Below are 17,031 nucleotides of genomic sequence, written 5' to 3'. Positions count from 1 at the left end.
GGTTCCCCTTTTAATTAACTTTTAGTAGAATGGCTAATTCTAAGTCATTTTTCAATTGGTCTTCATTATTTATTTTGTATAGTTTTTAAAATAATTTGCCTTCTTCTGACTCTTTCCAGCTTTCAAATGGGGGTCACTGACCCCATCTAAAAACAAATACTCTGTAAAGGTGGCCATACACGGGCCGATAAAAGCTGCCTTCAGCTTCGGGCCCACGATCGGATCAGCCCGATATCGCCCACCTCACGGTGGGCATATCGGGGAGAGATCCGCTCGTTTGGCGACATCGCCAAATGAGCGGATCTCCCCGTGTATGGCCACCTTAAGGCTACACATGTATTGTTATTGCTACTTTTTATTCCTCCTCTTTCTATTCAGGCCTCTCCTATTCATATTCCAGTCTCTCCTTCATATCAATGCATGGTTGCTAGGGGAATTTGGACCCTAGCAACCAGACAGCTGAAATTACAAACTGGAGAGCTGCTGAATAAAAAGCTAAATAACTCAAAAACCACAAATAATAAAAAATGAAAACCAATTACAAATTGTCTCAGAATATCCCTCTCTACATCATACTAACAGTTAATTTAAAGGGGAAACACCCCTTTAACAATCTTATGTAGTAACACAACACAAATGATTCCAGGGCAGTAACCAATAATATCTAGGGATTAGCTTTAGCTGCTGTAGTAAAAATAATGAAAGTAAATGTGTGATTGCTGCTGTTGCTGGTGAGTGAACATGGCATATCTGCAGTCACATTTCACCCCGCGGGAGACTTATTTTATCCTCCAATATTCCAAATAAACTTCTTTGTGCAACAAGAACATTTAATCCCTAAGCACAAGTTTCCTTTCCAGATGTCCCATCCGCTCACATTTCTTGGAACTTTCCTTACGTCTCCCTGGTGTTTATTTTCTTTACCCTTTACCTCTATAGGATGTTATAAAATCCAGCAAAGCAATGTAGGGTTTGTACCGTAGTATAATTCTCTGTCATTTATTCCACAGCACCAGAGAATATAAACAGGCAGCTCAATAACAGTTAAATTGAAGGCGAAATTACAGTGCAGGTATGGGACTTGTTATCCAGAATGCGCGGGACCTGGGGTTTTCTGGATAATGGATCTTTCCATAATTTGGATCTTCATACCTTAAATCTACTAGAAAATCATGTAAACATTAAATAAACCCAACAGGCTGGTTTTGCCTCCAATAAGGATTAATTATATCTTAGTTGGGATCAAGTACAAGCGACTGTTTTATTATTACCCAAGAAAAAGGAAATCGTTTTTTAAAATTGATTAAATTGTTGAAAATTCTGAGCTTTCTGGATAATGGGTTTCCGGATAAAAGATACCATACCTGTAAAAAAAGGGGCATTAAGTCATTAAAAAGGGCAAAAGCTGTGAAGAAGTGTGGGGAGCAAGCAGAAACCCCAACCCAGTCGTTTTGGGGTTTCTTCTGCCCGTGTCCCTCATCATGCTCTGAGCCTGGTCTGTTTCTGATGTATACAGGTATGGGATCCGTTATCCGGAAACCCTTTATCCACAAAGCTCCAAATTACAGAAAGGCCGTCTCCCATAGATTCCATTTTATCCAAATAATCCAAATTTTAAAAAATGATTCCCTTTTTCTGTGTAATAATAAAACAGTCGCTTGTACTTGATCCCAACTAAGATATAATTAATCCTTATTGGAGGCAAAACCAGCCTATTGGCTTTATTTCATGTTTATATGATTTTCTAGTAGACTTAAAGATCAAAATTTTGGAAAGATCCGTTATCTGGAAAACCTCAGTTCCCGAGCATTCTGGATAACAGGTCCCAGTACTAAGATATATACAGGTGTGTTTGGGTGCTGTTGAATGGCAGAGTAAATGGTGCGGTGCATGGGAAAGGATCGCTGTATAATGTGTATTTGTTCTTTACATTCCCATCTGAATGGGAGCGGCTCAGCTTACCTGACAACCGCAGGTGTGACGTTCTGCTTCTGATCCTCGCCCCGTGTCTGGCAGGTGAACCAATCTCAGTATTCCAAAAATCCCAATCATTCTCTCCCCTCCATGCGTTGCCGGGCGTCAGCAGAGAAACAAGCCGTTGCCGTGACGGATCCTTGTGCTTTCGGCACCTCCTCGCAGTTGTAACAGATTGAACTCAAAGTGTAGAAATAATCGTACAAATATTTGTGAATGTGTGATGTAATGACATTTATACGGGAGCTATTCTGGGGCTGCGTCGGCACAGGCGAGTTGCAAAATTATTATTTTCTCTTTATTCCATTACAAATGTGAGGGGGAGTGTAACAATATTGTGTTATTCACATCTATCCTGTCTCATGTCGTTCTTATGGTTTAACTACATGGGGTTTTATACTTTTTATTAACACTTGTACCAGGCCCTTGTGTCCAAACAGGCTCCTCGCTCTTCTGATGTTGGTGCCAAGCTACGGGGCACAAACACGGAGCAACTTCCAGCCTGAATGTGGCAAATTCATGTGCAGAATTATAAGGAAATAATAGCGTCGGACTGGGGGATGCTGGACCCACCTGGGCTGTCTCATCCGGAGCCTCCACCACCCTCCACTGGCCCCCTGGAGCAGGGTTATGACATCTGTGATCTGTGATTGGCTGCATCGTCATTCACTTAAAAGTCCTGTCTGAATTTCCTAATCCAAAATCCGGCCTGTCCGGGTGAAAACCTAACAGCCTTCATGCTTTGAATCCCTGTCTTTTCTTTCTAAAACCCCTTGACACATATCTATATTTCAGCCCGTATCTCACAGTTGTGGATAGTCAGGTTGAGAAGTGTTTTCTGAAGTCTGATAACCACTGGCTGGTCCAGCACAGTTCCGGACTGAGAATTAAAATAGGCCCTGGCATTTCAGGTACACAGAGGCCCAATCAGCCCACATAGAGGCCCAAACAGCCCCCACCAGCCCACTAAATACTGACTTTCTATGGCACCTTATAGCAGCCCCTCTGGCATTTGCCAGAACTCACAGATTGCCAGTCCGGGCCTGGTCACTCCAGCAGGAGGTCCTGCAGCGGGTCGGGTACCCAAAGCTTACCGACAAAATCCTGCAGTACCCTGCGGGTTGCGGGTAGAAGTTCCGGGTGCGGGTATAGATGCGGGTCGGCAGTTCTGCGGGTCGGGCCCGCGGGTCTTTTCAATATCGATTTTTACTCCTTTTTTTCTGATCACGTCTACTTCTGATGATGTCACTTCTGATTTACAATGACAGCACTTCCTGATTCTTGATGGTCATCGTCGTGGGTCCAGGTTGGGGATAAGGTACTTGTGGGTCCGGTAGCGGGTCCAAGCGGGTAAGAATATGGGTTGCGGGTTGAAGGTTGCGGGTACGGATCAGGAAGGGTTCCAAAAAATGTATCAGCGCAGGACTCTAGTCAGGGTGTCATAAAATGCTGCTGCTGTGAATTCTCTTTATTTTATACTCTCTATCTTATACTCTTTATTTTATACTTGTCTTATTTCAGTCTGGCAGTAATAATCAGCATCCTAGCATTAGCACATAACTACTCCTATAACTGGAACCAATTCTCTGGCTACGCCATCAGTGCAAAATTGGGTTAATCCCTAGAGCCAAACAATCGAATTGTATGAAGGAAATGGGCGCAGACGGGTCGTAGGACCGCATCTACTAGCCAATGCGATTTTCGATTGCAGGAAAAATCAAGCCTGCCTGATCAATATCTGCCTGATTTTTGGCCAGATATCAATTGTGGGGGGTACCCATCGGGAGCCCCCACACATGGGCAGATAAGCAGCCGAATCGGTCTAAAGGACCAATAACTTTAATCTGCCCCTATATGGCCACCTTAAACCATTAAGTACAGGGCTGAATTGAGCTCTGCATCTTGTGCCGGATTTTCCATCTGGTGTCCAGTGAACTAATTCCATGAGCTCAAGTGCTTTCTGGATGGGTCTTAAGGGTAAGGGGTACAATATTCAGCCACTTGGGGTCCTTGTGCCCATGAGCCCAACTTTGTGCAAATGTTTGCATGGATGTTACTCTGGTGGTAGGTTTATGTAAATCTCAGCGACTTGGTGCCCCAGTTGCTCTAGGCTTTTAGGCCAATGTTGAGTGCAGTGTAAAGGGCATGACTTTGTTGTTGTCCATATTCAACGACATTAATGCTCCGATGTAGTTTATTGCTCCGTCCGTAGTTTGTGTATTGCAGCCAACCTGCTTTGGTCTATTCATTAAATGATTGTTCTGGTTCTTTCAGAAAACATCATTTCTACAGAATTCTTTTTATTCTTGCCAGCATCTCCGTTGCCTTTAGAAATGTCGTTATACAAGTAGAGAGGTTGGGTGCAAACAGGGTTTTGGGTGACATGTCTTGCTGGAACTTTCACAATGTGAGCTCGGGAATGGTTCTTACTGCAGTGGATGGAGGTTGGGGGAACACACAGTCCCCTGGTGTAGAAATCCGGCCGTCCTGTCTTACTGGATGGTCCCTCCCTGTCTGTATCCCTGTCATAATGCAGCAGAATCCTCCCTCCCTGTCTGTAGCCCGTCCTGCTCCTCTTTTCTCTGCTCAACCAAAAAGCTTCTCCGAATCATAAAACCATGTGCAACGCACTTTATAGCAAGAGACGCGTGCCCACCAGCTGCCAGAAATGTACAGAATGGATTTTACAGTCATCGTTAGGCATTTAATTATCAAAGCCGGCAGTTGGAAATGCAACTTCAAACAAACTGTGGCCGGTTTATCCGGAGCAGTTTCATTTATTTGCCGTTAGAACTGAGTGTCCTGGATCTATGTTTTCTGCAGGTCATTTGCTCTCTAATCAACAAGTCTGGCAGTTCTGATGCTCTGCTATGGGTTATTATAATTTATCTTTGCTCCTGTTGTTACATTAGCTCCATAGTATCCAAGATGTGCACCAAAAATCTAGCCCAGAACCCTCATGCCAACTGTAGTATATAAGGCAAATAATCACAGCTATCAAAGGGGTTGTTCACCTTTAAATTAACTGTTAGTATGATGTAGAGAGGGATATTCTGAGACAATTTACAATTGGTTTTAATTTTTTATTATTTGTGGTTTTTGAGTTATTTAGCTTTTTATTGAGCAGCTCTCCAGTTTGTAATTTCAGCCACCTGGTTGGTAGGGTCCAAATTCCCCTAGCAACCATGCATTACTATGAATAAGAGACTGGAATATGAATAGGAGAGGCCTGAATAGAAAGAGGAGTAATAAAAAGTAGCAACAACAATACATTTGTAGCCTTACAAAGCATTTGTTTTTTAGATGGGGTCAGTGACCCCCCCATTTGAAAACTGGAAAGAGTCAGAAGCTATAAAAACAAAAAATGAAGACCAATTGAAAAGTTGCTTAGAATTAGCCATTGCAAAACATACTAAAAGTGAACTTAAAGGCGAACCACCCCTTTAATATAAAGGCAATTGTTAGCGCGGGAGAAAAGACAGACATTTACTACGCAATGGAGGTTTTATTCTCAGCACAGAGAATATTTTAAAGCCTGCGTCAATTCTGACAATCGCATGAATTTTGACATTGGCGTTAAAGTCAATGGGTGTCCGAATAATGCTGTCACATGTGGAGGGTGGTGACATAAAGGGAAGGGTGGTGATGTCAAGGCATAGGTTGATGACATCACAGTGGGCCTGGAATGCTTATGTACATAGAGAAGACGTAAAACCAGTGTGAATCAAGCCAGGAGCTTTACACATTTAGGGGCACATTTACTTAGCTCGAGTGAAGGATTAGAAGGAAAAAAACTTCGAATTTCGAAGGTTTTTTTTGACTACTTCGACCATCAAATTGGCTACTTCGACTTCGAATTGAACGATTGAACTAGAAATCGTTTGACTATTCGACCATTCGATAGTCTAAATACTGTCTCTTTAAAAAAAACTTCGACCACCTACTTCGCCACCTAAAACCTGCCGAGCACCGATGTTAGCCTATGGGGAAGGTCCCCATAAGCTTTCTAAGTATTTTTTTATCGAAGGAAAATCGTTCGATCGATGAATTAAAATCCTTTTTTAATCAGTTTTTTACTACGATCGTTCGAATGAACGAATTGTGGTAAATCCTTCGACTTCGATATTCAAAGTCGAAGGATTTTACTTCAACCCGAAAGTCGTTAATGTGACCCTTGTTGTCAAATACATTTGCTTGAGACTTTCGTTTAATGTTCAAGGAAGAAAAAGGGTCATTTATTATGTGCCGAGCAAAGTGCCAAAAACCGTCCACAATCCAGCTTGTTTGTTTTTTTTGAGTTTTAAATATTATATTTGATTTTCACATTAAAGAAATATTATGCAGATTAAGAAAATATGTTACATTCGAGTCAATGGCATGTTATTCTCAAAAACAAAACTAACAAGAACTAACAAAAATGAACTAAACCAGTGGATGCGAATGTAATAAAAAAAAAAAAAAAGAAAAAGCCCGTTCATCATCTGAAATGCTGGATAGATCTTCTTTGAAGAAACCACATTATTTGATCACCAGTATTAGAGTTACAGATTTCAAAAGAAGGAGACCAAAATCAGCCTAAAAGAATCTTTGGAATTACTTCCTTGAGTTTAGTTATTAAAGGGATACTGTCACGGGGAAAAACATTTTTTTTCAAAACACATCAGTTAATAGTGCTGCTCCAGCAGAATTCTGCACTGAAATCCATTTCTCCAAATAGCAAACAGATTTTTTTATATTCAATTTTGAAATCTGACATGGGGCTAGACATTTTGTCAATTTCCCAGCTGCCCCTGGTCATGTGACTTGTGCCTGCACTTTAGGAGAGAAATGCTTTCTGGCAGGCTGCTGTTTTTCCTTCTCAATGTAACTGAATGCGTCTCAGTGAGACATGGATTTTTACTATTGAGTGTTGTTCTTAGATCTACCAGGCAGTTGTTATCTTGTGTTAGGGAGCTGTTATCTGGTTACCTTCCCATTGTTCTTTTGTTTGGCTGCTGGGGGAAAAGGGAGGGGGTGATATCACTCCAACTTGCAGTACAGCAGTAAAGAGTGTATCAATAATGTAGTTGGTTGTGGAACAAACCCAAGGCAGCAAAAGAGTATTGCAGTCAACTTGCTGCCTTGGGTTTGTTCCACAACCAACTACATTATTGATACATTGATTTGGGATATCGAACACAGGATAACCCGTGGAATTAAACCAATAAAGACTTTTGGTGAGCCGCACCCATTCCTTTATTTGAAATTTAGCAGTAAAGAGTGATTGAAGTTTATCAGAGCACAAGTCATATGACTTGGGGCAGCTGGGAAACTGACAATATATCTAGCCCCGTGTCAGATTTCAAAATTGAATATAAAAAAATCTGTTTGCTCCTTTGACAAATGGATTTCAGTGCAGAATTCTGCTGGAGCAGCACTATTAACTGATTCATTTTGAGAAAAACATTTTTTTCCCATGACAGTATCCCTTTAAGGCTTCTTGCCAACTAAGCTGGTTCAGATAAGAAATGGTGTCCGATAATGAGGGGGGTTCCTTTTGTAGCCAGAAATTAAATAAAGCTTTCCTGGAACTTTCACGGGAGATAGGAATTAACCAGCATGCATGTTTTTAAGTGTGTTATGGATCCACCTATTCTTAGCGACTTTTCACTTGGTCTTTATTTGTTGGGTGGGGTGATGCTAGAATACTATAAGCTTGTAGTTCTTGTAGTTCCCTTGCCTTGTGTTGTATGTACGGCTTGATTTTATTCCTAGTGTTACTGGATTCAGTTCCTCTGATGGAGATGTTCCTGCCGGAGCCGACAGCTAAATGACCATTTGTTAATTGGCAATTAATCAGAATTATAAAGGAAAGGAAATGTCCTGGAAGGAGGGTAAAAAAAATGAGTGAAATGCTTTGTGTCTTGTAATTCTACATCTAATTGGCTACAATTGAGTTACTAGCAGCATTAACATGGATGTGGTTTCAGTCACTTCCCCAAGATGATGGATCCATTTAGGCTGTGGTGCACAAGAACCATGGCTGGAAAATCTGATATCAAGATTTATTAACGTTCAAGTTCTGTTTCTCTAATAATTCTAAATTTTTTCACAAAAGACTTGAATTTTTATTGAGAAATACACGTGAATTTTTAGAGATTTATTGTGCATCTAAGCAGCATTCGAATTCGAAAATACTTCAGCCAAAACCTAAAATTCATGTAAAAGTCAATGATAGAGGTCCCTTTAACCATCTGAAGATGTTTTTTGCCTTCACAATTTTCAGGTGTTTTTGGGTGTTGGTTGCTGGTTTTTCGGGATAAATTTGAGTTTTTTAAGACCACAAACTTGAAAAAATTTGAGGTATTCATAGAACCTTAAATTTTTCCAGTTTTATTTTTTATTCTTTTTTTTTTCGAGTTTGGTTATTGGTAAATTAGTGGATCGGAGTTAGGTATATAGGTATACAGTCCATAATGCATTGCTTGTCCCCAAAATCCCATTGTCTTTGTGTGCTTTAGTGATGTAACAGATGTAAGTTATATATCAATTCTACAAAATGTGAATCCTACTGGAAATCTCACACGCCCATGCTGTAGGCATTGTCCAACATTCCTTCCATTTACCGTATATACTCGAGTATAAGCCGTCCCGAGTATAAGCCGAGGTACCTAATTTTACCTCCAAAAACTGGGAAAGCTTATTGACTCGAGTATAAGCCTAGGGTGAGAAATGCAGCTGCTTCTGGTAAGTTTCAATCAAAAAATTGAGGGTTTCTGCTCCCATTGGAGGTGCCGGCGTCTCGTTTTTAGATGCCGGTGAATATTCTTGGAGACTATTCTTGGACGCCGACGACTATTCATGGACGCCGGCGACTATTCTTAGACGCCGGCGACTGTTTTTGCGGTTGACCTGAGTATAAGCCAAGGTAGAGTTTTTCAGCATACTTATACTCGAGTATATACGGTAAATACCAGTATGAATGGGACCCTGGCAGGGGCGTAACTTCAGAGGAAGCAGACCCTGCGGCTGCAGGGGGGCCCAGGAGGTACAGGGGGCCCCATGAGGCTCTCATTGATGAGCAATTTGAACATATATTGGTAAAACAGGACAAACACTGGATATGTTGGGGGCCCTAAAATTAATTTGCTGTGGGGCCCAGCAACATCTAGTTACGCCACTGGACCCTGGACTGGTAATGTGTTTCCAATGGCAGGTTCCAAGTCAAGGGCTCCCAAAGTCAAAGGTTTCCCTGCCCAAAGTCAAGGGCTCCTTTGCACTGTTAAGTTTTTTTGAATGTGCCTCATGGTTGCAACAAGCCCAACAAGAAGGAAATCTTTTCTGCATGAACAAACAATGTACTAGTTTTTGGACCTTTTAGTACCTTGTGGTTGATAAATGAGCCCATAATCTGTGTTTCTGCGTATCCACTACATTTGAATCATCATATAGGGAAAAATTTATAATTTTCAATTTTGGAATCTTATTTGAGAGACATCTGGCTTGGTATGACAAGGGGGCAGCTACCAGACTCAAACATTATCAGTCAAAAGCTGTCTAGCTCCATGTTTCTCCTGAGTAAAGTCCAAGACTCCAGTCTATAATCTACTCCAAGGAGTCAGTACCATTTACATTTCAGACATAACAAGATTAGACATAGTTGTGTTGTATTTGTGTGGAATGATTCTGATTGAGGCTTGTCTTCCAGTTTCTCACTATAGCTAAGAGGTGACATAAAGGTAACATCAGTCTCTGATATAGACCATTTAAGGTCTTCGTTGATGAGCTTAAAAGTTTGCTCCCAGAACACTTGTACGATTGGGAGGAACCACTACATGCATTCTATGTAGGCCACACTTTTTTTTCAACCCGGCCTAGAGGAGAAGTGGATGTTATATATTTCTTATCTCTGCCAGTATAGTCCCTTTCTATATGATTCTAAAGGATTGGGGCATTTGGTGACTTTGTCTTCTTCTGAGGCCATTAGTTGGTGACGCAGGTGGTTTGGGTTGCTTCTTCCTAGTACTTTGTAGATAGAAAGTTATAGTCTTAGGAGGTTGAAAGTATCATTTATGGCTCTGAAGGGAACCCCTTACCTTCCCATCTTGACTGATTAACATAGTTGGTTTTTTTGTTAAGCTTTGCTGGGTAGATTTATGACTTAAAAGTAAGCATCTTTGACTCCAGTTGAAAATTGGAACCTGTCTACTTCTTCTTCTTCAAAGGATCTTAATTTGTTTATTTAAAAAAAGCTCCATGATGGAATTGATTCCTTTGGTCCCTGAGTTTGGTATTATATATTTCAGAGATGTCATGGAAGTTCATGGGGATTGGAGCCAACCTAGATGAGACTTTGTAGAAGTGATTTAGTGTTGGGTAGCATCTGTGGGGTCTGGGGTCGGTTTTCCTTTGAGTTCCAAAGCAGCTGTGCTATATCTTGATCTGTTAAAAAGATTGATTCATGGGATTTGCACTATTTGGGATGTGCTGCTCCTAAAAAGCATGCAATATAAAACTGTTGGATATTGGGGACTCCCAGACCTCCCACCCTCTAAGGCTGTTGGAGGATTTTTAAGACCTATTCTGGGATATTTCCTCGCCTTAAAGAAGTTGCTTATTTGCTTTTGAAGGGTTTTGATATACCACATTGGGAGAACTATATGTAGTGTTCTAAAAAGATATAGTATTCTTGGAAGAGCATACATTATGTTGATATTATTCTCCCCTATAAAGAGATATTCGCAGTATGTAATTTGTTATAATCTGCTTCCAGATGTTTTTGCAGTGGGTGATAATTTAGTTATATAATATATTTAGATAATATATCATTGGCAAACAAGTGTGTGTTTTGTTGTCCTGGTTTTGTTGGCATTGGCTATATGACTCGATGGTCCTAATGTTGCTTAATAGAGGGCAAACATAAGATAGAGTGGTGGGCATCCTTGCCTAGTACCATGGGTTACGAGGAAACTGTCAAACTGTGTCCCAGAGACACATACCCAGGCTGTTAAAGGCTCAGTATAGTGCTGCTACCACTTTAGTAATTAGATGTCCAAACTAAATTCATTGACATGTTGTCTGATATGCTATAAAGGAACCTGTCAAACACCTTTTCATCTATGGACAGCAAGAGGGCCAGAAGGTGTTGTTGCTCTATAGTGAGCTAGAGGTTTTTTGAATCTTTTTGTGTTGTCTAGGGCTGGTCAATCCAACACAGATCAAGCATGATCATTATGAATAAATGATTATAAGACCTAATCGGATCGTCACCAAATCTGTTTTCCATGAGATTCTAAAAAAATAAATGAAGATACAATTCTTGGTGTTACCGGCTGGACTGAGTTCCAGCATGGATTTCATAAAGATGCGCAGTTCCACCTTTCAAATTGGCTCCTTATGTATGTATGAATGGGATAGGGGACTTAGATTGTAAGCTCCACTGGGGCAGTGATTGATGCTAATGCTGAGCAATCTCAGTAAAGCACCATGTAACGTGACTGTGATATATAAATAATAAATAAGTGTAAAGACACGCATTGCAGTGTGATTCACTCATTGGCCTTGTGAGAACTGTTGAGAGATCAGCATTTACCTACTGGTGATGGAGAGAAAGACGAGCAGGCATGGGGGCTCTGCTTGGGCAACATTACTGCTGATGTGACTATTGCTTTGGAGATGCCACTTTCCACTAGTGATGCCACTCACACTTTTACTAAACTAGCTCCCCCCCATTTCAGAGGTTGGGGAAATAGATGTACAATAGACAAATGTCTACAATCTGAGGCCCTCCAGCTGTTCTTGCACTTGAATATCCAACATTCCCCCACCAGAAGACCAGAGATTGGACATCCCTTATTTATTTACCCTCCCCACCAACAAGTGAGGAATCCAGTCTTCCAGCATTACTAGGGGTACCCCATGTTTCTCCATATCCAGTCCTGCTTCTATGGCAAACACACAACAATTCAACTGCAACTTTCTGCATTCTCAGCCAGAGATCTTGCCATCGTTGGTTAAGTCATTCAGGAGTTAAGCTCTGGGGCTCTCCATAAGCCTTTTTCTAGTACTTTGTCATGGGAAACTTGTATCCAGCCGTGAGCTCAGTGTTTTGTTTGCTTCAGTACATAAAGCCCAGTGAAACTAATGCTGCTGTATGCAGAGGGGGTTGTTAACTACTGAAATATCACATGAGAACCCAAAACAGATCATTAAAGTCAATATCACTTGTAGTTGTTGATAGATTGATACTCAACCAAGTCAAGTTCTGAAAGGCCAAGGAGTTCATTTCCCATGCAAAAGATTTTGTCCAATCTGAATGCCTTCTGCATAGGATAAGCTCCTCCTCCCTGAATACCTGCACTTTGAAGGGTTGGAGCAACTGCCCCAGACAGTGCAGCTTTCATATAATGCTACCAGTCTCAATATTGGTGGCCCTAGATCTCCTGAGCCATTGGGTCACCTGCAGTCGGGAGCATTTGATTCAAGTTTTGCTTGGGCCCATTTGGAGCACCCACTGCTGATCTGATCAGCAACCATGAGGCTGTTGCTCCTTGGAAGACTCTCCTTGGAGAAGACTTAATTAGTGTCCTTAATAAATCTGTTTTAAAACCTATTTCTCGTGTGATCAGCAGATATTAAAGGGATCGTTGACTTATATATATGTAGGGTTGCCACCTTTTCTGTAAAAAAAAACGGCCTTCCTATATATTTAGCTTTTTTCACTATTAATAACATTGGGGTCAACCATCATTTTCAGAGTGCTCCTGGCCCCCCGACGCACTCGATTTATGCCACTGTATAGGATCCATTATCCAGAAAACATTATCCACAAATATCCGAGTTACAGGAAGGCCATCTCCCATTTACTCCATTTATTCAAATAATTCAAGTTTTTAAAAATAATTTTCTTTTTTTCTGTTATAATAAAACAGTACCTTGTACTTGATCCAAACTAATACTTACTGACGATAAGACAATCCTTTTGGGTTTAATTAATGTTTAATTGTTTTTTAAGTAGACAAAGGGGGTTATTTATTAAATAGTAAAACTATAAAATCTGAATTTATAGTGGAAAAAAAAACCTGAATTGTTTTAGATTTATTGTACCCCAAGGCTGCAAAATGTCCGAATATCTTCAACCTGTCGAGGTCCTGTAGAAGTCAATGGCAGAAGTTCTATTTGCAGTTTGAAGATATTATTGTTTGCTGGGTTTCGTACGATAATCCAAACATTTCGGCCTTTTGTGACAATTTCATGAAAAATTTAGATTTTTCAGACATTGAACCTGAAAAATTCTGATGTTTCGCTCCATAATCTGAAAAGGTCACGGTTTTCGTTCAATAATAAAAAAAAGTCGCCATTTTTGCCCATCTGATTTTATTCAAGTTTTTTATTGGGTTATAAGGACAAATAGTTTGATCTGCCTTTTTTAATTAAAAAAATTTGGATTTTGATAAATAACCCCATAATGGACGGACATGCAAAATACAGAAAGATACCTTACTGGAAAACCCCAGGTCCTGAGCATTCTGGATAACAGATCCCATACCTGCATTGCACGTTGGGCCTCATTATTTAATTTGGAGCCCAAAATGAAGTTGTTTATTACCCTTATACACAATCATATCCCAACTAAAAATGGCGTCCATTTGTTCCTACAGGGGCTGCTACTGACGAGGCTCGAGAGGAAAAGTTTAGCGGAGAAGGTTCTACGGGACGCAGTGAGGCTGCAGAACACTTCTCATGACGCCTGGAATGGGCTGGGGCAGGTTCTGCAGGAGGAGGGGAAACACGAAGCTGCCGGGGAATGTTTCATGACGGCTCTGGACCTGGAAGCTAGCAGTCCTATCTCTCCATTCACTGTAATACCAAGGGAGCTATAGAGGGTTCAGTACAATCGCCTACAAACTGCCTTCCACTCATACAGAGGTCTCCATTGAAAAATTCTATATGTATATATGTTGTCAGTCTTTTGGGTTTTAATATTTGCAGTTGTTTTAAAATGAGAAGAATATGAAAATAGATCTATTTTTATATTAAAATGAAAGGGAAATCTTTCTATGTGGAAGACAGGATCCCATGTGCCTTAGAGTTAGGGTCCAATACAAAAATGGAGTTCTGCTACCAGTATATATCCTTAAGGGTCTTGTATTGGCACAAGACATTATGAACTAATAAACAACCTGCACTGGTTCAACAGCATCAGTAGTGTTATTAGAGTCCAACACAGAAAGGACATTATGGATCATAAAAAGAAAAAAGTATCTTCAAATTCAGTTCCAGTCAACTGGAAGTCCAGAACTGGATCTAGACATATATTTTTTTCTCAGCAACCTCATGAGCAAACTGCAGACTTCCAGCTCTTGAAATGGAAGGTTTGGTGGTTGGACACCCTTGTGGTTCCTTCATACATTAAAGCCCATCCAAGTCTCCAATTAGGCCTATCCATATTTCCCAGCACCCTGGAGTTGGAGGAGAGCTTTCAATGTGGTAAAGTTTGGGGTGTGAAGCAGCTTGGACACCTCTCCAACTTGTATGTCCCCATTAAACCGAGGGTTAGGGTGTGGAGGAGGTGTGGACAGTTCTTCAACGCTCACGTCCCCATTTATTAGAAAGTTTTAAATTATAAGCAGTTTACATAGCTACAGTTAATATGATCGTTCCATTAAAGGTCAGATAGTTGTCTTATTTATTGATACCACCAATTGTTCTGCTTTGGTCAGATCTATAAATGCCCAGTAACATGGGGCCTTAGCTGGAACTAACTATAAGATAAGTAACATTCGTAGTTGTAATGGAGGCAGCAGAGTGGGGGCTATTTGAGGCGGTGGAGAATTATTATGGCTGCCGTTGATGCAATGTGGGATCTCTCTAGCACTTTTATGGCAATACGTGACTTCTTCATCGAAACCAGAGCCAATAATCATGAAAGTAGTCTTAATGGAACCATTTATTGTCTCTAAGGAACCATATCTGCTTCTAATACATAGACATTCCTGATGAAATTGGTACCAAAGTGTTAAAACTCCAGTACATCCCAACCAATAAAGCTGTGTTGTAGCAACTTACCTTGCACACCCATCTACAACCCCGAGAGATAGCAGCTGCACTTGGTTGAGTGTACAAATGTCCATCAGATACTTCATACTAAGAACATATCATAAGGTTGGAAATGGTTTGATTTCCTTTGATTCAACTGAGCACCTTGGCTTTCAACTACAGACTCTACAGGCTGGGAGTAGTTCTATTTCTTTAAAGGTCATTATTTAGGGCAATATATCACTCTGTTGTCTATGTAAACACATGAACATATCAGGAAAATACCTGTATGAACTAGATTGCAGGGGTTTATCTGCCGCACTATAGTATCTTATCCTCAAGGTTGAAGGTCCCTTGATGTTAAGATCCATTTATGGTCTCTAATTCTTTAAATTGCCCTTGGTACTTTTTTTGTTACTGTAGATATGTCGTTAAGAGATTATTCTGATTTACCATCAGCCTTTGGGCTTGTGTACAAGTTACAAAACACTGAGTAATGAGGTGCAGTTTAGCAACCTTTGCTACCTGAGCTTTACTGATCAGATCAAGCCTTTCTACTCTTAGTCTTGCTCTTCTCTAAAGCAACACCTGCCTGAAAAACAGAGCCCGGTGTCAGAAAAAGAAATACTCTGCAATCAATTAGTAAATGACTGAAAATGGGATCGATAACTTGTAAGAGGAGAGGTATCACACTTGCACCTGAATCTAAAAGATCAGATCATTTCAACAATGATCTTACATCTCTTGTACCTAAGGGCTAGCACTTTACTTTATTGGACTTGCCAGGTCATCAGCAGGGTCATTTTATAGACTCAACCTATGGCCAACTTTTTTACTGTGTGCCCACCTTCCACATTGATCCTTAAAAACATTGGGTGGTGTAACAGGACATTGGGCCTTGAGATTAGGGATGCACCGAAACCACTATTTTGGATTCGGCCAAACCCCGAATGCTTTGCTAAAGATTCGGCCGAATACTGAACCGAATCGAAGGTGAAGTTGAAACCATTTTGTACTACCTTGTTTTCTGACAAAAAGTCCCGCGATTTCCCTCCTCGCCCCTAATTTGCATATGCTCGGCTGGGCAGAAGGATTCTGCCGAATCCGAATCTTGCTGAAAAAGGCCGAATCCCGAACCGAATCCTGGATTCAGTGCATCCCTACTTGAGATTCATACTTGACAATAGCACACAAAACAGTTCAGTCACCTTGGGGACCTTCTCATCTAACTTTTGGTTTTTCTGCCTTAGAACACCCAAAATCCTCACCCGGGGAGTCAAAAGACACGGCAGCCTGGTATTTATGTTGTTATTAGCCTTGGTGTTGAATTAAATCTAACAACATTAATAGCTTCTTCAATACCAAATTGGACAGTGAGAGAGAGAATACAATTCAGTGATTTCACCCTGACTTGGATGGATTCTGTTCTCATTCTGGCCTTGGTCATTAGTACCCTGACCTTGAGGCAGAGCCACCTGCTTGGCAGTAAGAGCAGTTCTTTGTGTTTCTGTGCTTAGAAGCGATATCTCCAAGTTCTCCCACCCGTATATTCCCTATAAAACTCTGTAATTCCTTTGTTTGGGGTTCTGGCTCTTTGTGAGTTCAGATTCCATGGAGCTTTTATCAATAAACCTCAAGTGATCTCCAGTTCCTGAAAGTCCATGACAACAGCGGAGCCCTCGAGGTCCATCATTGCCACGAGCCCACGTATCTCTATCTTCAGGCTTCAGTCATGGCTGCTGTTATAAAGTGAATTAGCAGATGGGGTTTTTTTTTATATTAAAAAGAATCAGCAGCCCCATAACTATGGAATTACTATTTACCCCACCCCATGCCACAAACCTTTGGTATAGAATCCCATATCCATTGTTTCTTCACTGAGAATGGGTCAGTTACAATGGGGGTCAATATTAAATGGACCTGCCCCTCGTCCCACTCGCTGCTGGGCTTCTCCACATACCAGACAACTAAATTCCGCTCTCATTTGTGACAACTCAGGGGAATTTCGTTGGCTATTCCCATGGTTATTAAAGCAACAAA

General features: G+C 40.8%; 1 protein-coding gene across 3 annotated transcripts in view; it reads left to right on the top strand.

Annotated features, from left to right (window-relative positions):
- The window catches only part of ttc7a.L (tetratricopeptide repeat domain 7A L homeolog), a 212,277-nt gene extending 198,131 nt beyond the window's left edge, over window positions 1-14,146 (top strand). For all 3 annotated transcript variants that reach the window (XM_041562490.1, XM_041562488.1, XM_041562489.1), the window contains one exon: window positions 13,614-14,146. In XM_041562490.1, coding sequence (XP_041418424.1) covers window positions 13,614-13,835 — 222 coding nt within the window. In that variant the 3' untranslated portion in view covers window positions 13,836-14,146. The remainder of the gene's footprint in view (window positions 1-13,613) is intronic.
- Window positions 14,147-17,031: the final 2,885 nt, after the last annotated feature.

This window comes from Xenopus laevis, chromosome 5L (genome assembly GCF_017654675.1).
Source record: "Xenopus laevis strain J_2021 chromosome 5L, Xenopus_laevis_v10.1, whole genome shotgun sequence".
NCBI lineage: Eukaryota > Metazoa > Chordata > Amphibia > Anura > Pipidae > Xenopus > Xenopus laevis.
This window is presented reverse-complemented; position numbering and strand designations above follow the sequence as displayed.